Genomic DNA, 26393 nt, shown 5'->3' with positions numbered 1-26393 from the left:
ATCTCAGAGTCTTTGGTGCTCTGTGCGAGCCCCCCACCCCCCACTTTCAAGGGGTATCCAGTTCAAAAGTTCCAAGGTTCAAACACTCTGCTCTCAGCAGTCTGCCCTTTGGCATCTGACCTCTCACTCCACAGCACTAATCTGGCTGTGGCCTCCCACAGCTGCCGTTACAGGATCAGGAATTGTCCTTCAGGAGGCTTCCCGGTTCCTCTCACCTCCTTCGACTCCCCCAGTATAGTCAGGAGTGCCCTCCTCTGTATAAAGTTCCATGCTTGAGAGAGAGCCACCACCCTCCTCAGGTTTATGCTGGGCTGAAAGGAACTCCTCCCCCCTTCCCTTGACAAGAGACATCATAGATTGTTTCTTTACCTAAAGAGAACTGGGCTTCATCCCCAGAGCCCCCCCTAGTGACCACCCAGGGTACGTTCAGCTCTACTCCTGAAGGGTTAGCCTGTTCCTTTCTCTCTGAGAGTGTTCCAGGTCTTCCTTCCCTCCCTTGTGTCTCCCTTTTCTTGTAGATGAGTTTCTTAGGATCTCTTCTGTACTCCTTATGTGAGAACCTAATAGGGCACCGGAGCCGTATCTTCCCCACCAGTCATACAGATGTATCAATCTCTGACCTTTTAACCCATTCCATAATGCATAACTTGTACTCATATACACCATCAAAATGGCTTGTCCTTATGATCAGGGAATTGATCCTGGGTGTGGGGAAGGAACGTCTTCAGGAAAGCTTGCATGCCAAATTACTCTGTCCTTGGCCTGCTCATCACCATCAAGGCAATTTCCCTTTTCCTCCCTTTGTTCCTCAAAGTATTGTACGCATGGCCTTTGGGTCATTCCCTCCCATCCTTTGCCCAATTTAGCATTGTCCAGATGTGTTACATTTCTACAATTGTCACGAGATTATTCTGGGATGCCGAACCTGTCTGGTGGGATTGTTAGAACTTAGATTTGGGACTAGGTAGCTTTTCCTAGTTTATTATTGGCTCTCTGTGAATTTCTGTGTCTCTGGATGGGTCACTTTACAGGTCGCCAACTGTGTATGGCCCTGGGCAGGTTACTTTGGGGTACATTCAAAAGCTGGTCTAGCTGGCCCTGGGGATTGGTTAGACACACTGTTGCATGTTGGGAAAAGGCTCGTTTTCATGATTTTCTATGTAAAGTGGTACATTTTCGAAAGGTGGATATACTGTGTTTGTTTATCCTGCCTCAAAATAAGTTTGAAATGTACCCCTGATTCAGGTGCTGCAACACCAAAACTGAAACATGTTGGGCTGAAACCACCTTTTATTTCTGATTAATTTATAAATGACCTAGAGATGGGAGTAACTAGTGAGCTAATTAAATTTGCTGATGACACAAAGTTATTCAAAGTCATTAAATCACGGGAGGATTGTGAAAAATTATAAGAGGACCTTACGAAACTGGGCGTCTAAATGGCAGATGACGTTTAATGTGAGCAAGTGCAAAGTGTTGCATGTGGGAAAGAGGAACCCGAATTATAGCTACGTCATGCAAGGTTCCACGTTAGGAGTCACGGACCAAGAAAGAGATCTAGGTGTCGTCGTTGATGATACGTTGAAACCTTCTGCTCAGTGTGCTGCGGCGGCTAAGAAGGCAAATAGAATGTTAGGTATTATTAGGAAAGGAATGGAAACCAAAAATGAGGATATTATAATGCTTTTGTATCGCACCATGGTGCGACCACACTTCGAATATTGTGTTCAATTCTGGTCACCGTATCTCAAAAAAAGATATAGTGAAATTAGAAAAGGTGCAGAGAAGGGCAACGAAAATGATAAAGGGGATGGGACGACTTCCCTATGAGGAAAGGCTAAAGCGGGTAGGGCTCTTCAGCTTGGAGAAAAGGCGGCTGAGGGGAGATATGATACAGGTCTATAAATAGTGAGTGGAGTTGAACAGGTAGATGTGAAGCGTCTGTCTACGCAGGACAAAAATACTAGGACTAGGGGGCATGCGATGAAGCTACAATGTAGTAAATTTAAAACAAATTGGAGAAAGTTTTTCTTTACTCAACGTGTAATTAAACTCTGGAATTCGTTGCCAGAGAATGTGGTAAGGGCGGTTAGCTTAGCGGAGTTTTAAAAAGGTTTGGATGGCTTCCTAAAGGAAAAGTCCATAGATCGTTATTAAATGGACTTGGGGAAAATCCACTATTTCTGGGATAAGCAGTACAAAATATTTCTACATATTTGGGATCTTGCCAGGTATTTGTGACCTGGATTGGCCACTGTTGGAAACAGGATGCTGGGCTCGATGGACCTTTGGTCTTTCCCAGATGGCAATACTTATGTACTTAAAATAAAACTCCTTTAGAACTGATTTAGGTGCCCCAATGCTCTTTTTTTCCTGTACTGCCTGTCTCTTTTATGTGGATGCCTGTCTACCTACCTACATGCTGACAAGGAGGTGTCTACAATAGCCCCTATGCTGAAAACAGTAAGGACTTTATTGCATAATGGGATGGGATTTGATATACCACTTTTCTGTGGTTACATTTAAAGCAGTTTACATAGTAGATAAATGACTTATTTGTACCTGGGGCAATGGAGGGTTAAGTGACTTGCCCAGAGTCATAAGGAGCTGCCTGTGCCTGAAGTGGGAATCGAACTCAGTTCCCCAGGATCAAAGTCCACTGCACTAACCACTAGGCTACTCCTCCACTAGCAACATTCCATGTAGAAGCCTGCCTTTGCAGATCAGCAATGCAGCCGCGCAGGCTTCTGTTTCTGTGAGTCTGATGTCCTGCGCGTTTTCCTCCTGGTGGATGCACTGATCAATCCCTTGACTATGATACTATGGTCATGCCCGGAGGGAATGGTTTTGCCCACTCTACATTTACAACTGTCCATGTGGTTTCATTTGGCTATCTGCCTGGACAATAAGTCACGTCTAGAAACACACATGGAAATCAACCAGTGAGCGCATTAAAACTAGGGGTCATTTTCTCAGCTAGAAGGTACTGGATTGAGTGGTGACCAGAAAGTGAGAGAGGGGTACCCTGCGCTGATCTTATCTCAGGGGATTCCTTTATAAATTTGCTTCTGTTTCCCCACACCACTTTTTTCTTTAGTGGTCAGTGGGATGAAAAACTGGTGAGCAGCACTTCCTGGTTTCTAATTGTCCCTGTTAAGACTTACATTGCAGTCTGGAGTGTTTCAGATTGTTCTTTAAGCTGCTTAGCCCCAGCTCATTTTGGTCTTGTTATATGGAGTGCTGAGGCAGAAAGACACAACCATGTGAATGCAACAGCAGAGGAACACAATTCCTTGACAGGGCCGTCTGAACCTGTAAACCTACGGCTAAAGCCTTCTTAAATGATCAGATGTGGTCAATTAAGGTAACAGTGAAAGCTGGATCGACCGTGGTGTAACAGTGGTGCAGTGCATCTACGATGCCTTTCCCTAACCTCTCATTCGTATTCAGTAAACCCCTGATTTCCTCGAGGTCTTCCGCAATCACCTGGGGTGTGTCTGGACCTGGTTGCCTGCCCTAGGCTGAAGGCTCAGAAGCACTGAGAGAGTTAATGGTCACACTTGGCAATTTTAATTCACAACTAACTTCATGGAAAAAAATATGAATATGAGATTATTTCTTCTAAACTCTTAATTTTTTTCCCCAGCATCTAGCTGCCAAATACCCTTGTTGGCTCTGAATTTCAGCACTCATCACACGTGTATTAGGAAGACATTTTTAAATTAACTAGAGAGTGTAGAACTCGAGTCAGGTGTTAGAAGCAGTGTTTGAAAGTGCTTTGACTGAAGGTCTCCCATTTAAAAATATTTAAGAAGTAATTTAGTTGACTGGTAGAGTTGTTTTTTTTGTTGTTGTTCTTTTTTGAGTACTTGAGTACTGGCCATTAAAAATGTTACAGGAAATGTTACAGTTCCAAAATGATGTTTAAGAATAGAGGGGATCGCTCAGAGCATGTGGTCGCAACATGTGCTGTATTTATATTTTGATTCTATTCTGTTTTATTATTCCCCAATTACCTATAAGGTAATAAGATAAGCATATGTAAGGAAAAGGGGAAGTAAATACACTAAATTTGAATTAATTACATTAACCTTCTTGTGAGGCTTAATATACCATTATAGCATCAAAGCAGTTTACAAATTCTCAAAAAAATTAAGTCAGAAAGAAACTCCAGTAGCAAAGGAGTAAGATTAGAAAGTGAAGAGAATGACAGAGAAAGAGAGACCATATCTGTGCGTTGCCAAACATAGCAGCCAACGTTTCGAAACGATTGGGGTGCTAAACCCAACAGAAATGACTTTTCCCTGGACACAGTCAAGGAGTTGCAAAGGTTAGGGCTCTTCAGCTTGGAAAAGAGACGGCTGAGGGGAGATATGATTTGAAGTCTACAAAATCTTGACTGGTGTAGAACGAGTAGAAGTAAATCGATTTTTTTACTCGTTCCAAAAGTACAAAGACTAGGGGACACTCGAGGAAGTTACATGAAAATACTTGTAAAACAAATAGGAGGAAATATTTTTTCATTCAACGAATAGTTAAGCTTTGGAACTCTTTGCCAAAGGATGTAATAACGGCAGCTAATGTATCTGGTTTTAAAAAAGGTTTGTACAAATACCTGGAGGAAAAGTCCATAGTCTGCTATTCAGACAGACATGGGAAGCAACTGCTTGCCCTGGGATTTGTAGTATGGAACAATGGTACCCTGAGATTCTGCATGGAATCTTCTCACTCTTTAGGATTCCAGAATCTTGCTATTCTTTGGGGTTCTATATGGAATGTTGCTACCCTGAGATTCTGCTTGGAATCTTGCCACTGTTTAGGGTTCCGGAATCTTGCTATTCTTTGGGGTACTACATGGAATGTTGCTACTCTTTGAGATTCTGCATGGACTCTTGTCACTCTTTAGGATTCCAGAATCTTGCTATTCTTTGGGGTTCTATATGGAACATTGCTACCCTGAGATTCTGCATGGAATCTTGTCATTCTTTAGGGTTCCAGAATCTTGCTATTCTTTGGGGTTCTACATGGAATGTTGCCACGATTTAGGTTTCTGCCAGGTACTTGTGACCTGGCTTGGCCACTATTTGTAAAACAGGATACTGGGCTAGATCGACAGTTGGATACTCTTATGTTCAATTTCTGTCAGGTCGACTCTGCCCGAAGGGATGGTGGTAGTGAGTAGATTTCTGTCGGAAATAGATACAGAGACCCGGGTGCATACAGGAAATTTGTGGCCCATTTACCCCAATCTAGAGTAGAGGGGTAAACGATGGACTTGTGATAGTCATTTAAGGTCACCAAGCTGAATGTTCCCAAGTACAACAGATTCATTTTTCTAACTCAGTATCTTGGCAGTTGATCTTGGAACGTTTCAAATGTTTCCCAAAATCACTCTGCAATATAGTTACATAGTAGAGAAAAATGCTAATGGAGCAGTTTGCAGTTCATTGGCATGAGTAGGGTTGGGAGGGATGTGTTTTTTTTCATTGATGCAGAATTGGCTACCAAGACTGTCTGGCTGATATTCAACCCACTGTGGCCAGCGGTTTTGACAGTGCTGACCGCTGTGGGCAGAATTAGGTCCAGGTATTCGCTGGCACCTACCTGAGTCCTGGCACTGAGTCGGGTATTTGGCAGTGCCTAGAACTAATGCAGGTACAGTTGATATTCAGTGTTGTACCCGGTAGCTAACTGGACACAGGGTAGCACTATTAGCCACCCATATGCTGCATAAACCAGCAAAAGAAAGGAGGTGTTGATGCCCCTGTACAAGTCGTTAGTGAGGCCCCACTTGGAGTATCATGTTCAGTTTTGGAGGCCATATCTTGCTAAAGACATAAAAAGACTGGAAGCGGTGCAAAGAAAAGCTACAAAAATGGTATGGGATTTGCGTTACAAGACGTAGGAGGAGAGACTTACTGATCTGAACGTGTATACCCTGGAGGAAAGGGGAAACAGGGGTAATACGATACAGACATTCAAATATTTGAAAGGTATTAATTTACAAACGAACCTTTTCCAGAGATGGGAAGGTGGTAGAACTAGAAGACATGAATTGAGGTTGAAAGGGTCCGACTCAGGAATAAGGTAAGAAAGTATTTTTTCACGGAGAGGGTGATAGATACTTGGAATGCCCTCCTGTGGGAGGTGGTGGAGATGAAAACGGTAATGGAATTCAAAAATGCGTGGAATCTTGTTTAGAAGGAATGGATCCACAGAAGCTTAGCGGAGCTTGGGCAACACCAGTAATTGGGAAGCAAAGCCAGTGCTGGGCAGACTTCTACGGTCTGTGCCCTGAAAATGACAAGGACAAATCAAGGTCATGTATACATATAAAGTATCATACACCAAGCGTAATGAGTTTATCTTGTTGGGCAGACTGGATGGACCATACAGGTCTTTATATACCATCATCTACTATGTTACTTTGTATGTTAGCCCAACTGACTCTGTACTACTCATCTTGTCCCCATCTATATATCTGCACTTGGCCCCTCAGTTAGATAGAAAAGCATTAGCATCGTATCTCTGCTATTTGAATGTTCTCTTGCATTGCTTATTAAGTGTATCATTAGTATTATGTTGACATCGTATCAGGAGCGTAGCCAGACTTCGGCGGGAGGGGGGGTCCAGAGCCCGAGGTGAGGGGGCACATTTTAGCCCCCCCTGCCATTTCCGCCCCCCCCCCCCGCCGCTGCCACCACCACTACCACCAACTTGCAATCTGCAAGGCTTCGTTCTGTTTCTGTGAGTCTGACGTCCTGTGTGTTGTACGTGCAGGACGTCAGACTCGCAGAAACAGAATGAAGCCTTGCGCCGGAAGAAGAGGACCTCGCAGGCTGATCTGCAAGGCTTCGCTCTGCTTCTGTGAGTCTGACGTCCTGTGCGTTGTACGTGCAGGACGTCAGACTCACAGAAACAGAACGAAGCCTTGCGCCGGAAGAAGAGGACCTCGCTGGCTGATCTGCAAGGCTTCGTTCTGTTTCTGTGAGTCTGACGTCCTGCACGTTGTACGTGCAGGACGTCAGACTCAGAAACAGAACGAAGGAAGAAGAGGACCTCAGCTGGTGGGGGTTGGGGTCCCCCGCCAGCAAAGGTAGCAGACGGCGACGGCGGGTTGACGGCGGGAGGGGGGGTCGAGAGGGTCATCGGCAGGGGATTCCAGGGCCAAATCTATGGGGGCCCAGGCCCCCGTGGCCCCATGTAGCTACGCCCCTCCAATGTATTATATCTCTGTTAATTGAATTTCAGTGCTGTTAAGTGTGTGTATTTTTGAGACGCACTCCCTGTAAGAAGTTCCTGGCTATGCTGCTGGTGCCCGGATAACTTCTGGTAGAGGACTACCAAATTTCGGTTTTGGCACTGAAACTGACCTGAAATCTGGGTTCGGGTTTTGGTGAAAAATGCCATGGTTGAAACTGAAACTTTCCTGCCTTTGCCCCCAGTCTGTGTTGCTGCAAGCCCGGACCAGCACCCCCTGATAAAAAAAAAAAAAATCCTCCTGGGCTACCCATGAACTCCACCCTCCCTCCATCCCTCATCCGTGGGCCCTCCCTGGGCGTACCTTCTAAAATCCCTGGTGGTATTGTGGCCTGTTTGGAGCATGAACGATTCTGAGTTGCTTCTGCTTCCGCCCTGCTATGTAGTGAAAATGGAAGCCATGACTTACCGCAGCAGCCGCATGAGACTGCCACGGGAGGTCGCGGCTGCCATTTTGGGATTGGAACTGACATGGGCAGTAGCAATCCCCAGTCTGGCAGTAGCAGTTTTGGCTGAAATCGAGTGGCGAATTCCGTCCACCCTCTAACTTCCTGGTCCACTGCAACTGCAACCTAGCATTGAGCAGTTCGTGATACAGGAGTCAGTGGTAATATTCAGTAGCACTATACGATTAAGTGCAGCTGATTTTTAAAGGTTGGACTGACAAGTATGATTTAAACAGGCAGGAGCGCTTGATCCAATGTTTTTCACTGCTTTTCCCTGAATTACGATGCAGAGAGCTGTTGTCATCAGAGGAAGGTTGTTCTCGAAGGACCTCTGGTCTTCTTCCAGCCCAACCAACCAATGTTGCTTTGTAATGGAGCAGTCCTTGTAGCTGAGATAGCAGTATTTTCTCATCTTCGTTGGAAATGTTCAAGGATTTTCCCAGGGATTTAAATTAGATGAGTTGTGGGCAGGGAACATGCTAGAGGTACAGGACTGTCATATTTATTGGCAACCTGAAAGGTATGGATTTAGCCTTCCTAATATGAAGCGTGAATTGGATCTATCAACAAGCATTCATAACCTACCCTTCACTAATAAAAGCAAAGAGAACCGACCCTGTGATTAAGACCGGTTTTTGCAAAGTATTTTGACGAACTCACATCCCCTTCCTTCACAGCTAATAATTATATATCAGTTCTGAAAACGAATGCTTGGCATGCGATATATCTCGGAGCACGAGGGATGCTTTTCAATAGGTCCCTGCTGCTGGCCTTCCAAGCTGATGGTTTTTTCATTTCAAAATAGCCACTTTGCTCTAGGATCATCTCGTGAGCCCAGCGCTTGATATCCTGCTGTTTGAAATGTAATACCTCCTGCCTTTTGTAATGAATTGCTTTTGCAGAGACAGACCCCTGGCTTCTTTCCAGGCACCCAGTCAGTACTCGTTTATACACAACAGAAGATCAAACTCGGCACTGCTGGGGGGGAGGGGGGGACGAAGGACAGAGAAGAGGGTCGCTGCCATCATCCCTAAATCTTTTCATGTCAGAACTTTGCAAATTAGAAATGAGACACTGAATGTGAAGGATTTTATTGTTTCGCTAAAAGAGTAAAATCCTGAAACTGCAGTTTGCAAATGTCAGTGCCCGTGAAATTCATGGCCTGGTATTGAAAGGATTTATGCTCCTAAGTGCTGGAGTCCTACCCACTGCTCAGTGCAGAATGTGCAGGTTACCTCCTCTATGTCTTTATTTAGGGATGATAGAAAAGTAGAGAGGACCAATCCTCCCCTACCATCCATGTCCAGCGATTCTCCTCTCTCCCCTGCCCTCCCCTCCCATCCATGTCCAGCAATTCTCTCTTCCCTGCCCTCCCCTCCCCTCCATGTCCAGCAATTCTCCTCTCTCCCCTGCCCTCCCCTCCATGTCCAGCCATTCTCCTCTCTCCCCTGCCCTCCCCTCCATGTCCAGCCATTCTCCTCTCTCCCCTGCCATCCCCTCCATGTCCAGTCATTCTCTTCTCTTCTCTCCCCTACCCTCCCCTCCCATCCATGTCCAGCAATTCTCTCTTCCCTGCCCTCCCTTCCCCTCCATGTCCAGTGATTCTCCTCTCTCCCCTGCCCTCCCCTCCCATCCATGTCCAGCAGTTCTCTCATCCCTGCCCTCCCCTCTCCCCTCTCCAGCGATTCTTCTTCATCCAGCCCATCCTCCTTCTCCCAGCCTGTCCTCCTTCTCCACTGCCTGCCAGCGTCAGACTCAGCAGCACGAACGGTGCAGGCAGCGATTGAGAGAGGCTGGCAGCGTCAGAGCTTCCCTCTGTGAGTCCCGCCTATGCCGAAACAGGAAGTTGAAACAACATAGGCGGGACTCGCAGAGGGAAGCTCCGACGCTGCCAGCCTCTCTCAATTGCTGTCTGCATCATTTGCACTGCCGAGTCTGACGTAGTAGTAAGTAGGGGAGTGAGAGGAAGGGTGTAGGACTCGCCAGGGGGAAAAAAGGTGCCGCTACGCCATACCGGTGCGCACCGGCACAAAAAAAGCCCTGTGTTTTAATGTTTGTATTGTATTTGATGTGGTTTGTTCTGCAATGTTTTGTTATCTATGCTTGATCTGTACTTCGCTCTGGACAAGGGCGGCATAGAAATGGTAATAAATTAAAAAAAAAGATATCCTGTGACAATTTCAAAAATTAAGAGACATCTAGGCTATCCAGGGAATTAATAACATCCATTCCGCCTTCCTCTCGGACTTCTTTTATGACCCTCAATGTAAAATTACATTTTGTTTTGCTGCACTTGAGAGTCTCGTATAGTCTTCTTTGTTCTCCATTGGAATTGCGTCTTTTTCAAGGCAGCCTTCCAATTGACCACCGCTGGCCACATCTTTTTGTGGATTTTTCAGACGGATACCCGAGGCAGACATTTTGCCGAAACACAGTGCTGTGTCAGGTCTCTTGAAGAATTAAAGTTTCATTTTTCAATCAGTCGTCCTCCTGCTATCTTTACGGAAGACCTTTGCTGGTTACACTACTCCTTTCCCGTGTATTACATTACATTACACATCACTTTTATATTCCGCAAAAACCAATGCAAGTCCATGCGGAGCACAAAAGAAAAAAAGCCACAACATAATTCAGGAGATATAATCAATAAAAATCTACCCCCCCCCCAAAGCCGCATTGAGCCTGCCATGAGTGGGAAAGCGCGGGGTACAAATGTAACAAAAAAAATTAACTCACATATTTGTTAAATAAAAAAAGCTTTCAGCTGTTTTCTGAACTTTAAATACTCCCCAAGAACACAAAGTGAACCAGGGAGAGAATTTCAAATCGAGGCTGCTTGATAGGACAGTGACAACTTCAAATGTCTGACGCTTTTAACCAGTTTAACCAAAGGAAACTTTGGAACATGTCCTCTGCTAACTGTCTATCTAGGAAGGAAAATGATCAGTGAAATAAGAAGGCATATTTCCAACCAGACATCGAAAAACTACCGAATACAACTTAAAATAAGATCTAGCCAATGAAGCTTGCGGAAATGATCATTCCTTTACATATTTTATATTTAAAAACTGCTTTGGTCTGCAAGTCAGGTTTTTTTTTTTTTGCAGTATATCAAGAATAAATAAGTTAACCTAATCTAACCTTCCCATGTCCTGAGATCATCCCAGTTTAACCTTTGCCTCTAGAATGCAGTTTGAGATTAGATGGTACATTTCTTCGTTAGTTAGCCCCGGCCCTTTGAATTACATTTCTTGCTGAGATCCAAGCAGAATCCTCTTGATCTAAGTTTAAAAGTGGCTTAAAGACACGGCCCTTTAATCAGGCCTCTGGAAAATCCAATTTATTGAACTGGTTTTATACGTTTCATTGGATTCTTTTTATTAGTTATTTATTATTTAATTATTATGCATGTTTTGTGGTTTTGATAACATATTACTACTACTACTACTTATAATTTCTATAGCGCTACTAGACGTACACAGCGCTGTACACTGGACATGAAGAGACAATTCCTGCTCGACAGAGTTTACAATCTAATCAGGACAGACAAACAGGACAAATAAGAGAGAAGGGAATTACTAAGGTGGGAATGATAAAACTTGGGTACTGAACAAGTGAATTAGGGGTTAGGAGTTTAAAAGCAGTATCAAAGAGGTGGGCTTTTAGCTTAGATTTGAAGACGGCCAGAGATGGAGCTTGACGTACCGGCTCAGGAAGTCTATTCCAGGCATATGGTGCAGCAAGATAAAAGGAACGGAGTCTGGAGTTAGCGGTGGAGGAGAAGGGTGCAGTTAAGAGAGATTTACCCAGTGAACGGAGTTCCCGGGGAGGAATGTAGGGAGAGATGAGAGTGGAGAGGTACTGAGGAGCTGCAGAGTGAATGCACTTATAGGTCAATGAGTTTGAACTGTATGCGGAAACGGATAGGAAGCCAATGAAGTGACTTGAGGAGAGGGCTAATATGAGCATAACGACACTGGCGGAATATTAGTCGTGCAGCAGAATTTTGAACAGACTGAAGAGGAGAGAGATGGCTAAGTGGGAGACCTGTGAGAAGCAAGTTGCAATAGTCTAAGTGAGAGGTGATAAGAGTGTGGATGAGGATTCTGGTAGTGTGCTTGGAAAGGAAAGGACAAATTTTGGTGATATTATAGAGAAAGAAACGACAGGTTTCTTTCTCTATAATATATTAACAGTTTTATTGGATGTGTTTTACTTTTGAATGTTTCAATGTCTATTTATTTTCAATGGTTTGATGTCTGTTTACTTTCATTTCTATGCTTTTATTACTGTACTTATTCACTAAAAGCATCATAGCCCTTGATGGGGCGAAACATAGCTGTCAGGTTTTGATTCTTAAGTTATTTTTATGTGTTGGAGTTTAACCAATAAACCTTTTAACTTGTTTTACTTGCTTGGACATTGTACCTGAACTGACTCTCTGCATCCCTGATTAAGGTCCAGGGAGCAACTGGTTGTAGATTGCAGTGTCAGCTGCTCATGGACCTGCAAATATGTCTCCTGTCTTTTGTATCCCCCTTCCTGCTGTTTTTTATTTGATATTTTTAATCCACCTTTGTGGTTAACTTTGAAAGGCCATGCAGCAAATAATTCAATTAAACTCTGACAGTCAATGAGATCTACCTAGTAGGAATCCCAACAAAAAAATAAACGGCTTATAGACAGGGGCGTAGACAGACTTTGGCGGGAGGGGGGCCCAGAGCCCGAGGTGAGGGGGCACATTTTAGCCCCCTCCCCGGCGCCGCCGACCCCCCCCCCCACCATTGCTGACCCTTGCCGCCACTACCATCACCAACTTTGAACCCCCCCTGCCGATGACCCTCTCGACCCCCCCCTCCCGCTGCCAACTGTCCCCCGCCGCTGCCGTCGTCAGACTCAGAAACTAAACGAAGCCTTGCGCCGGAAGAAGAGGACCTCGGCTGGCGGGGGTTGGGATCCCCCGCCAGCAAAGGTAGGCGACGGTGATGGTGGGTTGGCGGTGGGAGGGGGGGTCGAGACGGTCGTCGGCAGGGGGATCCAGGGCCAAATCTAGGGGGGCCCATGCCCCCGTGGCCCCACGTAGCTATGCCACTGCTTATAGATATTAGGTGTTACAGTAAGAAAGGGAGAAGGAAACGGCTGGAAGGCAATTCTGGATTAGGTGGTGGCGTTCGATGGTCTCCAGATTGATGTGAATTTAGAAGTGAAAGCAAATTTGAGCAGCTCAATGACACAGGCTTTAGGTTTGTCATGAAAGAAATCTCATTATTCACTTTTGATCAAGGCAAAATGTACATTTTCACAAGGTAGCGGGGGTTGTTCCCAAGTATTTCACTTTAGAAATGACATACAATTTTCTGCACAGTGCAGAGTAGTCAAGCAAAATCAAATAACCTTTGCTCAAGAGCTTCAAAAGGATGGTGGAATTCACGTCATTCCTGTGTCACTCACCCTGCTGCTCTGGTTGAGAAGGCAGACGGGTCACATTGATGTTACATTACCTGGGTAACTCCCGGACACTGTCCCTGAACCGATATTCACGACCAGCACCTGAAATGGAGGCCGGAACTGAATGTAACAAAAAAAAAAAAAATACCCAGTGTGCTTGAATGTAACTCACCTTGAGCTGCTACTGAAAAAGGTGTGCGCAAAATCCAAATAAATAAATAATTTGGCCTGTAGTAGTCAACATTTAAAGAAATGCTGAATATTGACTGGCATATTTCATCTCTTCAGCTGAAAACAGCAAGGCTTCATAGAAAATGTGGGGGTATTTTCATCAGGACTGCTAGTGTTTGACACACTGTGAATCCCGCCTAATAATTCCCTCTTTCCATTTCTAAGAATTTCTAGTCAGATCCTGTGCACCCTGTCACTGTGGGTGTCAAGGCAAGGCAAGAGGGGGACCCTCCCCTTCGGTTAGAATTGAATGGAGCAGCTGATCAGTGGGTTCACTAAGTTAAGGACCTGGGGTTTTGAACTATTATGGATTTATCCATGGAGGCTCAGGCGTCAGCTTTGACAAAATCAGTTTTAAGGGTGGTCTGGCAGTAGAGGGTGACTGAAATTGGTTTCTTTCGTTTTGACCAAAAACGAATCTGTGGCCAAAATTTGCTGCTCAGTTTTGGCTTAAACTGAAACAGAGCCTGGCCCAGCCCATCCCCTGCACAGAACGAGCCGCCACTTCCTCCTTTACCCCCTGAACAGAATGAGTCCCCTTCCCAGACCTACTCGTAGGCTGCTTCCGGGCCTACCGCACATCCCCTGATGGTCTAGTGGCTAGTTGGGGCAGGAGCAATCCTCAGTCACTCCTGCCCGTGCTGCCTTCAATCTCAAAATGGCTGCCATGATCTCCACTGGCAGTCTTGTGAGGCTACCACTAGGGATTATAGAAGCGGCAAGGACATGGGCAGGAGCGACTGGGGATCACTGTTGCCTGGACTAGACACTAGACCACCAGGGGATGTATTGTAGGCCTGGGGGAAGAGGGAGGGAGGGAGGGAGGAGGGCTTCTACTGTTGGAGGGAAGGAGAGCTAGGGGACCCAGCATAAAGTTTTGATTCCAGCCGACAATGTACCAGCATTTCTGGCACAAACTAAACAAGGCTGAACACGAATGTTGGACTGATTCTGGCAATGAAGCTGAAACTGAAATTTGGTTGGCCTCTATTCAGCAGCTTTGTTCATACTTGTCTCCAACAGACTTGACATCAGTTACACAGGTGTAAGTAAGGGAAAGGGAAATGGGACTTGATATACCGCCTTTCTGAGGTTTTTGCAACTACATTCAAAGCGGTTTACATATATTCAGGTATTATTTTGTACCAGGGGCAATGGAGGGTTAAGTGACTTGCCCAGAGTCACAAGGAGCTGCAGTGGGAATTGAACTTAGTTCCCCAGGATCAAAGTCCACTGCACTAACCACTAGGCTACTCCTCCACTTATTCCACCAATAAGAGCCAACCTCATCAGTGATGTCACAATGGCTTGATTGCCCGATACTTGGCTCACTTCTGATATTGTGATGTCATAAGGGAAAGGGAGAAAGGGAAATGGGACTTGATATACTGCCTTTCTGAGGTTTTTGCAACTACATTCAAAGCGGTTTACATATATTCAGGTATTATTTTGTACCAGGGGCAATGGAGGGTTAAGTGACTTGCCCAAAGTCACAAGGAGCTGCAGTGGGAATTGAACTCAGTTCCCCAGGATCAAAGTCCACTGCACTAACCACTAGGCCACTCCTCCACTCTGCCGTCATCTGCTATGTTACTATGTTATTTATTTATTAATCTGACTTATGTATCAGCTCTATCAGTGACTCCAGGCAATTCACATACACACATCAAATATATACATAACAATACACCCCACAACAGATTCCCCTCTTCCCTCTCCCTTCCCAAAGTGAAGAAACTAACAATAGCCCACAGAGCTTCCCTCCCTGCCCTCCTTCAGCTCTCACACCTTTAATGTCAGGAGGCTGAACTGGGACAGAACCAGGAGCTACCCAGACACTGCCAGATACCTAACTGGGTATAGCAACGTTCCATGTAGAATCTCAAATAGTAGCAACAGTGGAGGAGTAGCCTAGTGGTTAAGGTGGTGGACTTTGGTCCTGGGGAACTGAGGAACTGAGTTGGATTCCCACTTCAGGCACAGGCAGCTCCTTGTGACTCTGGGCAAGTCACTTAACCCTCCATTGCCCCATGTAAGCCGCATTGAGCCTGCCATGAGTGGGAAAGCGCAGGGTACAAATGTAACAAAAGTAAAATAGATACTATTGGAGATTCTACATGGAATGTTGCTACTATTGGAGATTCTACATGGAATGTTGCTATTCCACTAGCAACATTCCATGTAGAAGGCTGCGCAGGCTTCTGTTTCTGTGAGTCTGACGTGCAGGATGTTAGATTCACAGAAGCAGAAGCCTGCGCGGCCACATTGGTGATCTGCAAGGGCCGACTTCTACATGGAATGTTGCTAGTGGAATAGCAACATTCCATGTAGAATCTCAAATAGTAGCAATGGTGGAGGAGTGGCCTAGTGGTTAGGGTGGTGCACTTTGGTTCTGGGGAACTGAGGAACTGAGTTCAATTCCCACTTCAGGCACAGGCAGCTCCTTGTGACTCTGGGCAAGTCACTTAACCCTCCATTGCCCCATGTAAACCGCATTGAGCCTGCCATGAGTGGTAAAGCGCGGGGTACAAATTTAACAACAAAAAAAAAAGACCTGCACGGTCCATCCAGTCTGCCCAACAAGATAAACATATGTGCTACTTTTTGTGTATACCTTTCCTTGATTTGTATCTGCCATTTTCAGGGTACAGACCGTATAAGTCTTGGCCAGCACTAGACCTGCCTCCCAGATATTGCAAGGAGATCATCCTCTTGTCCTCCCCCCCCCCCCTCCAGTGGAGAATTCTTGGCTTTTTCACTCTCCCAAATGTTGGCACTCTGAGGTTGATCTGGTTGTACAGATCCCACAGACTGGTTGTACCCTGATAATTTCAACCTACACGGCATCTCTTGGCAGGTTAGAACATAAGAGTAGCCATGCTAGGTCGACCATACTGGGTCAGACCAGTGGTCCGTCCAGCCCACTATCCTGCTTCCAACAGTGGCCAATCCAAACTGTAGCTATCCTGTCGTCAACTTTTCCATTCCTCTACTTTAACAGGAATACAAACCCTCCTTCCCTGGGATAGAAACAGAGAACCAGAGAAGAATGAAGGCAGATAAAGACCATATGGCCTATCCAGTCTGCCCATCGACTATCCCGTCCTCTCCCCTAGAGATCCTATGCACTTGTCCTAAGTTTTCTTGAATTCACGCACAGTTTTCAACACCACCTCCACTGGGAGGTTGTTCCACAAGTTCACCACTCTTTCCATGACAAAATATTTCCTTAGGTTACTCCTGAGTCTGTCCCCTTTCACTTTCATCCTATGCCTCCTCATTCCAGAGCTTCCTTTTAATTGAAAGAAATTCATCTCCTGTGCATTCATGCCATGTTGGTATTAAATGTCTATATCTTATTTCCCCTCCTGCCTTTCTTCCAAAGTATATATATTGAGGTTTCAGAAAGAAATTCCCTCCAGTTCCCAGTGATCTTGCCCCCTGGGAGGTGGGCTTGATATACTGAACCCTGCTGCAGGAGTCGGGCTGAAATTGGTACAGGACCACTTTGGAGAGGAGGAGAAGTCTGGCAGATAATTCTATAGGGTTTCAGGAGGAGATGGTGCATCTTTAATGTGACACTTTCTGTTCCTGTCTCAGGTGATCCTTGGAGGTGGAAGGAAATACATGTACCCGAAAACCACTCCGGATGAAGAATATCCTGAGGATGGAAAAGCCAATGGCACCCGCGTGGATGGCCTAAATCTCACACAAATCTGGCTGAGAAAGAAACCAGCAAATAAGGTAACAGGAGCAGTTCCTGATTCATTGTAATTACAGCTTCCGATTATTAACTGATAAACACTAATAGGTCATCGTCGTCCCCCACCTCCACGATGGGGAAATCCAGTTTACCAGTTATAACCATTAAACCGCAAAAATCATCTTCCCCATGGGAATCTGATGACATCATCTGTCAGCTGCTGTCATGTCTAGATGACATCATCGGGGTGTGTCACAGCTGCTGGTGTTCCTTCCAATGGCGGGAGTTTGTGCCTTTGTTTCCACCAGTCTGTACTACTTCCTCCTGCTCTTCTTCTGGCACTGCAGGAACGTGTAAAATGTGAGAAGTGCCTGTTGTCATGTTTTAAACCCTTCCATGGTGCCAGCAGAAGAGCTGGAGGAAGCAGTACAGACCAGTGAGAGTAAAGATACAAGCTCCCGTCATTTTGTGGAAGAAGGAAGAAGAGGCTGGAGTGGGAAAACTGGAGGCTGGACTAAGGGGAATTCATGCTGAGGGTGGAGGAATGGGGAAGAGGGAGCTGGAGCTCATGGTGCTGCTGGGTTTGGAGAAGAGGAGCTGGAGCTGATACTAGTTCAGGGGCTTGTATAAGGTGGAGAATATAAGAATAGCCGTACTGTGTCAGACCAATGGTCCGTCTAGCCCAGTATCCTGCTTCCTTCCAACAGTGTCCAATCCAGGTCACAAGTATCTGGCAGAAACCCAATTAGTAGCAACATTCCATGCTACCAATCCCAGGGCAAGCAGTGGCTTCCCCCATGTCCATCTCAATAACAGACTATGGACTTCTCCTACAGAACTTGTCCAAACCTTTTTCATACCCAGATATGCAAACTACTGTTACCATATCCTCCGGCAACAAGTTCCAGAGCTGACCAGTGCCGGGGAAAATAATGGAAACTAATATAAAGAATAAAATTATGCCACATGACCAAATTGTGCGCACAACTTAATTGAACAACAAGCTAATCGGCAAAAATAATTGGCAATGAACAACCAATTATCAACACTAATTGGCAATAATTAGGATTTATGCGCATGTCCGATTCTATAACGGAATGCACCAAAATCCTATCGCGTGTAACAATTTGAGGGTGTGTTTAGGGGTGTTCCCGGGACGTTCCAAGATTTTATGCGTATTGATACAGAATCATGCCTATCAGGCTTATTTTCGAAAGAGAAGGGCGCCCATCTTCCGACACAAATCGGGAGATGGGCAAGCTTCTCTCAGGGTTGCCCAAACCGGCATAATCAAAAGCCGATTTTGGGCGTCCTCAACTGCTTCCCGTCACGGGGACGACCAAAGTTCACAGGGGAGTGTTGGCAGGGACTGGGACGTGATTAAGAGATGGGCGTCCCAGACCGATAGTGGAAAAAAGAAGAGCGTCCCTGACGAGCACTTGGTCCATTTTTCTCTTGCAACCAAGCCTTGAAAAGGTGCCCTCGTCTGACGTAACTTCCGCGAGGGCGGGACACAGGGAAGGAAGGAGGCCTGAAGGGAGGCGATCTGCTGCTGCCTGCAGCGCTTTCACACGAAGGTGAGAGGCGCTGTGATTTCAATGCAGGGGGCCCGGCCCGGTGGCAGATGGAGGGGGGCGGATGGAGGGGGGAGCGGCGGTGGCGACCTCGGGAGAGGTGTAGGGGGGAGCGGGGCCGGCCTTGCTCCGGGCCTGGCCTAGTCTCTCGGTGGCCCTGGTCTCCCTCTACATAATCCAGACCTGACTTGTTCATTTTATTTAGAAATCATTTCTAACATACTTATCCTGGGCTTCTGGTAACTTTTCTAGGCAACATACATGCATATTGTACTTTGCAATTATTTTCCAAACTAAAAATTGCAGTCACACAAATAGTAGTTGCAAAATGGATATGTTAAGATAGACTGAGTATTGCTGCAGTTACTCCTCCGGCAGCTTTGGATGCAGAAGGAGAATTTGCTTGGGATGAGATATTAGGGAACTCTTACGCTCAGACCTTTTTGTCTTCTCTGCGTTTCTAACAATGATCATTATCCAAAATGTCTTGAGCTTGAGGGCATTAGTCTTCCTTAGAGTCCCAGGGGCGTAGCCAGACCTCATGGTGGGAGGGGGCCAGAGCCTGAGGTGGGGGGCACATTTTGGTCAGTTTAACTAAAAGGAGCATGCAGGACGTGAGGGGGAAGAGAGAGCAGGGCAGGCAACTTGACGGTGCCGCTGCAGACCGGCGCTGGACAAGGCCGGCGCAGACCCCGCCAAAAAAACCAGGGGCCTGGAGGAAATGGGGGGGCAGGCCCCCATGGCCCCACGTAGCTACGCCACTGCTTTGGACTGATTACTTATTAACCTGTGTTAAGTTGGGATTGAGAGTGAAGACCCAAGAGTATGTTATAGAGAAGGTCAAGAGATATATGTGCTCCCTTTTAGGGAAAATTGGCCATATCTTCACAGAAACCATGACAGAGGATTGGCCTCGCTGTTAGTCCTTCTGGATTGCTCATCAGCTTTTGACATTGGGGATCACAATATCATACTAGCTCCATGTCTGGCAGAAGTGTGAACACCTAAATTTTGGGCGCATTGAAGGCCAGTTACACTAGTATTGAATCACGGAATCTAGATGCCTAGTTTCCTAAACAAGTTCCGATCAAATGACCTCTAGGTGCCGAATTGCAAGCAACCCAATTATAGGATTGATCCCAGAGAATCTAATTGGTAGACTCTTTGACATCAAGTGCCCTCTATTTTACGTTATTCAATATTTATATGATACATTTATGTCAGAAATTACGCAATTTAGGGACTGACGTCTGAGTATATTCATTTCATATTCTACTGTTTGACGTCCTTTCTTCCGGACTTGTCAAATAAGTGCGGGAGGATTGTGCCTGAGTACAATCCTCCCACCCCTATGATCAGAGCTAATAATGTGCTTAAAATTGCATTCTTTTAGCGCTGATCATAGGGGCAGTATATCCCTGCGCTGTTCTGGCGCTAATTATAGAGCGCTGCTTTATTTATTTATTTGTAGCATTTGTATCCCACATTTTCCCACCTATTTGCAGGCTCAATGTGGCTTACAATGTTCCGTCATGGCATTCGCCATACCAGAGTGAAACATACAATTGGTATTATATAAAGAATATGGATGACATAATAGAATTAAGCAATCAGGTATTTTATTTTTTGTTACATTTCTACCCCACGCTTTCCCACTCATGGCAGGCTATAGAGGGTTAAGTGACTTGCCCAGAGTCACAAGGAGCTGCCTGTGCCAGGAATCGAACTCAGTTCCTCAGGACCAAAGTCCACCACCCTAACCACTAGGCCACTCCTCCACTCATAACATTCAGAATATCAAGTGATGTGCTGCAATTCCTATTATGGATCATTTTGGTGTGCCTTGTTGAAGAGATGAGTCTTCAGTGACTTGCGAAAGTTGATTAGGTCGTAGATTGTTTTCAGGTCAAGTGGCAATGCGCTCCACAACTGCGTGCTCATGTAGGAAAAGCTGGACGCATGCGTTAATCTGTATTTTAGTTCTTTGCCGCTGGGGAAGTGAAGATTCAGGAATGTGCGTGCTGATCTTTTAGCGTTCCTGGGTGGCAGGTCAACGAGGTCTGACATGTAGGCCGGGGCATCTCCGTTAATGATTTTATGAACCAGGGTGCAGACTTTGAACGTAATACGTTCTTTAAGTGGAAGCCAGTGTAGCTTTTCACTTAGGGGTTTGGCACTTTCGTATTTTGTTTTACCAAATATGAGTCTGGCTGCAGTGTTTTGGGCTGTTTGGCACAGCGCAGGGCTTTTGACCATCTGGCTGTATGTTAACTACTTTCTGTGCATCTTCTGGCAACAAATTTCACAGCTTCAATATCTGTTAAATGAAAATATATTTTCTTCAATTAGTTTTAATAGTGCTGCAATTAGATTAATGGATGGTCCCTTAGTCTTAGTATTATTTGAAATAGGTAAAAAAACATTTCCTATGTACCTGTTCCACTCCATTCATGATTTTTTTAGACCTCTATCCTATCTCCTCAGAGGTGTCTCTTCTCCAAGCTGAAGAGCCCTAATCTCTTTAGCCTTTCTTCATATGAGAGGAGTTCCATCTCCTTTACCTTTTTCGTGGATGTGCTCCGTACCTTTACTATTTCTGTGATATCTTTTTTGATAGAATTGGAAAAGGTGCAGCGAAGGGCGACTAAAATGAAAGCGGGGATGGGACGACTTCCCTATGAAGAAAGACTAAGGAGGCTAGGGCTATACAGCTTGGAGAAGAGATGGCTGAGGGGAGACATGATAGAGGTATATAAAATAATGAGTGGAGTGGAACAGGTGGATGTGAAGCGTCTGTTCACGCTTTCCAAAAATACTAGGACTAGGGGGCATGCGATGAAACTACAGTGTAGTAAATTTGAAACAAATCGGAGAAACTTTTTCTTCACCCATAATTAAACTCTGGAATTTGTTGCCGGAGAATGTGGTGAAGGTGGTTAGCTTAGCAGAGTTTAAAAAGGGGTTAGACGGTTTCCTAAAGGACAAGTCCATAAACCACTACTAAATGGACTTGGGAAAAATCCACAATTCCAGGAATAACATGTATAGAATGTTTGTACATTTGGGAAGCTCTCCAGGTGCCCTTGGCCTGGATTGGCCGCTGTCGTGGACAGGATGCTGGGCTCAATGGACCCTTGGTCTTTTCCCAGTGTGGCATTACTTATGTACTTATGTCCTCTACTTGGCTCACTTTTATTACATAGAGCAGTGATTTAACCTATTGTGATGTCATAGTGGCTCATTCCACCAATAAGAGCCAACCTCATTAGTGATGTCACAATGGCTTGATTGTATAGAATGTTTGTACGTTTGGGAAGCTTGCCAGGTGCCCTTGGCCTGGATTGGCCGCTGTCGGGGACAGGATGCTGGGCTCGATGGACCTTTGGTCTTTTCCCAGTATCGCATTACTTATGTACTTATGAAGCTACCAGAACTGTACAGTACCCAAAGGTGTGGTTGTACCACACACTGATATTCATCACCCACTCATTGTTTCATTTTCAGATCGTTTAGAAATATGTTCCTTTGGAACTCATTATTCACATTTTTCCATTGACAAAATTGACCATTTAATCCTACTCTGTGCTTTTTTTTTTTTAATCGTTTAACTAGTTCTCTGTCCACAACAGCACACTGTCTCTTATCCCATGTGTTTTTAATTTCCTCAGGAGTGTCTGCTGATGGGCTTTATGAAATGCCTTCCCACAATCCAAATACACTCTTGTTTTATTTATTTTTATTTTATTGCATTTGTATCCCACATTTTCCCACCTATTTGCAAGCTCAATGTGGCTTACAGAGTCATTCCAGGATGTCAGAACTGGCTCTTATGGTTTTTATGTCTTCTGAATTGTAACAGATCGGTATCAGCTGCCTGAAGAAGACACGCTATGCTTTGCACTCCAAAAACTATATCAGAATTCAGAGCTAGGTTATAAACGGAGGATTCATAGTGGGAAAAGATGGTAATGGAGCCCTGAGACGATCTGCAGGGAGCAGCAATTCAGTGCGAAAAGCAGAGAAATGACAGCACTGAGCTTTCAATGGTATCCTGCATGGAGCGGCAGTTACTGCCCTAAAAAGGAAGTATGGGAAAAACCTGCACAGAGCATCAGTTATAGAAATCTTGGGAATAACCAGCACGGAGCGGCAGCTACAGCCCTAAACAGAACGTATAGGATTTACTTGCACGGAGCAGCAGTTAGATTGTACACTTGTCTCTAGATTGTACACCTGTCTTTTAGATTGTAAGCTCCTTGAGCAGGGACTGTCCTTCCATGTTAAATTGTACAGCGCTGCGTAACCCTAGTAGCGCTTTAGAAATGTTAAGTAGTAGTAGTAGTAGTAGTTATGACCTAAACAGAAAGCATGAAATTACTTGCACGGAGTGGCAGTTACAATTCTAAACAGAAAACATGGGAATTACATGGAACAGTTACAGCCCTAAAGAGAAACATGGGGATTACTTTCACGGAGCAGCAGTTACAACCCTAAACAGAAGGGCATGGAAATTACTTGAACGGAGTGGCAGCTACAGCTTTAATCAGAAATCATGGGAATTACTTGCATGGAAAGCATGGGAATAAGTTGCAGGGAACAACAGCTATAACGCTAAAGCATGGGAATTACTTGTATGGAGTGGTAGTTAAGGCCTAAACAGAAAGCATGGGAATTGTTTGGACAGAGCGGCAGTTACAGCCCTAGGTTGGCAGCATGGGCATCAGTATGGAGGGGGGGGGGGTTGTAGTCACCTTTGCTGGGGGGGGGGCATGCCAATGCCCTGCTAGCCTCCTGCCTCCCTGCACAGGTTCTGTAATGCAAATATGCAAATAGATGATTGATGAGGCAAATTCATGCACATACATAAATAATCCATCAGATGTAAATGTTCAAATCTGTAATGTAGGTATGAAGTCTGCCACGTATTCTAGTATTTTATAAACACATGTAAAAAGTCAGACTCTGAAATGCTGGATGCTAAACGTCGATCCTATATCAGCAGTAGTCTGATAGTAACATAGTAACATAGTAGATGACGGCAGAAAAAGACCTGCATGGTCCATCCAGTCTGCCCAAGACAAACTCATATGTGTATACCTTACCTTGAATTTGTACCTGTCCTTTTTAGGGCACAGACCATATAAGTCTGCCCAGCAGTATTTCCCGCCTCCCAACCACCAGTCCCGCCTCCCATCACCGGCTCTGGCACAGACCGTATAAGTCTGCCCTCCCCTATCCTGGCCTCCCAACCACCACCCCCTCTTCCCCCCAACTGCTCCACCACCCAATTTCAGCTAAGCTTCTGAGGATCCATTCCTTCTGCACAGGATTCCTCTATGCATATCCCACGCATGTTTGAACTCTGTTACCGTTTTCATCTCCACCACCTCCCGCGGGAGGGCATTCCAAGCGTCCACCACCCTCTCCGTGAAGAAATACTTCCTGACATCTTTCCTGAGTCTGCCCCCCCTTCAATCTCATTTCATGTCCTCTCGTTCTACCGCCTTCCCATCTCCGGAAAAGATTCGTTTGCGGATTAATACCTTTCAAATATTTGAACGTCTGTATCATATCGCCCCTGTTCCTCCTTTCCTCCAGGGTGTATATGTTCAGGTCAGCATCTACTATGTTACATAGTAACATAGTAGATGACGGCAGAAAAAGACCTGCATGGTCCATCCAGTCTGCCCAAGACAAACTCATATGTGTATACCTTACCTTGATTTGTACCTGCCTTTTTCAGGGCACAGACCGTACAAGTCTGCCCAGCAGTATTTCCCGCCTCCCAACCACCAGTCCCGCCTCCCATCAGCGGCTCTGGTACAGACCGTATAAGTCTGCCCTCCCCTATCCTCTCCTCCCAACCACCACCCCCTCTTCCCACCAACTGCTCTGCCACCCAATTTCAGCTAAGCTTCTGGGGATCCATTCCTTCTGCACAGGATTCCTCTATGCATATCCCACGCATGTTTGAACTCCGTTACCGTTTTCATCTCCACCACCTCCCGCGGGAGGGCATTCCAAGCGTTTACTGGAGGAAGCCCTCGTCCAACTGCAGCCCTAAAATTGTTTGAGACCTCTATCATTCCAGTCCCTTCCTTCCGTTATTTTAGATTCTCACTTGGCCAGATTTCTTCTTTATCTTTTATCCTAAATTGCGCTTAGTTAGAAAGTTCTTTGATCATAATACTTTTCATTCTCTCGTTTTGTCGTTACTAATCTCTAGATTGGATTATTGCAATATCATTTATGTAGGTTCCCAATGCTATGTGCTCAAGCGACTTCAGACGTTACAAACCACCGCTGTCAGGTTACTCTGTCATGCTAAGAAATCTGACCATGTCTCCCCCCATTCTGAAATATCACTGGCTTCCCATTGGTCAAAGAATTATACATAAACTTTTAACCTTCACCTTTAAAGCTCTCTGGATGGGTCTTCCATAATACCTATCTAATCTCATCATTCCTTACTCACCCATGCGTTTGCTTCGATCCTTAAATGATTTATCGTTTGGTCCTTCCCAACCCTAAACAAGCCATTCTTGAATCCACTAGGCATTGTGCTGCTCCATTTCACTGGAACTCCCTCCCTCCCAAAATTAGAGCAGAATCCATTTTGCTAAACTAGCTTCATTGGAGGATCTTCACCTTCAAAAATTAAGGAAGCATTAGAGGAGAGACGTTTTCAGCAATTGTTCCTCCGATGAAGCTAATTTAGCAAAACGGGTGCCTGTCAGCATCTTCACTTCCAGATACGAGTTGTGCTAATTCCATCCTCGTGATGCTTTTATGAATAATGTACCACGAAAAGAAAGAAAAAAGAGACATTGCACATATGAAATGATATGATTGAGGACCTCAATAAAAGTCTTTTGTTTTGGGTTTTTTTTTTTTTGACCTATGATTGAATTGACGCTAAATATGTGTTGAGTCAGCCACAATGTGCGATGGCAGTTACAACGTCTTGCAACATCTGAGGTCCTTTTTTTCCCATCAGTTAAGAGACAACTGGACCTGGGAGGTTCTCTACTTGTTTTAGTTTCTCACAACTGAGTCACCAGTTTGAGGCATGATGGATATTTCTGCTCTGGAAAAGGGTCTCCTATTGCTTTTCTTCATCCTCTTGATCATTTTCATGTGTATTTTGTTTCTAGATTGGAAACACATGCCTCTTGACTGTGTCAGTTGCAGTTCATGCAATGTGTTTATTTTACTCTTAGGTTGCTCGTTACGTATGGAATCGCAAACAACTCGTTGAGCTGAAATCTCAAGAAGTAGACTATGTACTAGGTGAGTATGGATCATGCTCATTGGTAATCCTTCACAGTACAGGATAATTTGTCTTTCATGAGTGTCTAATCTGTGGATCCAAAGATGGCTATTGAGGTTGACCTGGGGATGGTGGACTGTGTTGCAACTTGGGCTTATGTGGCTAGTATAACTGGCTTACTAAAAACATGTGTGTTGCCAGCTTGAATAAAACCCATCTTTGCCTGTAAAAGTTATGGAATATGTTTATTTAGAAAGACAAGTAATCAGTTCCACCACTTAGTTACTTTAAGATGTAACTGAATATAATATCAAATGAGCTGTTTTGCAGTACAGAGAACACGACATAAAGGCTAGTGTGCTGGTTTATGTTGTAAATAGCATGCACAGAGTAATAATATTGAAAAAAGCATGACTAATAGCTGTGGGAGATCCCAGTTGTTGATAACCACAAAACATCTA

The 26393-nt window shown here is 45.0% G+C and overlaps 1 protein-coding gene across 1 annotated transcript in view; it reads left to right on the top strand.

Annotated features, from left to right (window-relative positions):
- Positions 1–26393, top strand: part of LOC115482572 (alkaline phosphatase-like) — a 144135-nt gene that overhangs the window by 92856 nt on the left and 24886 nt on the right. The window contains exons 7-8 of the mRNA XM_030222463.1: positions 16986–17129; positions 25883–25952. Coding sequence (XP_030078323.1) covers positions 16986–17129; positions 25883–25952 — 214 coding nt within the window. The remainder of the gene's footprint in view (positions 1–16985; positions 17130–25882; positions 25953–26393) is intronic.

The sequence above is a fragment of the Microcaecilia unicolor genome, chromosome 13 (assembly GCF_901765095.1).
Source record: "Microcaecilia unicolor chromosome 13, aMicUni1.1, whole genome shotgun sequence".
NCBI classification, from domain to species: Eukaryota; Metazoa; Chordata; class Amphibia; order Gymnophiona; family Siphonopidae; genus Microcaecilia; species Microcaecilia unicolor.
Note: the sequence above shows the minus strand (reverse complement) of the source record. Positions and strands in the feature narration are given on the sequence as shown.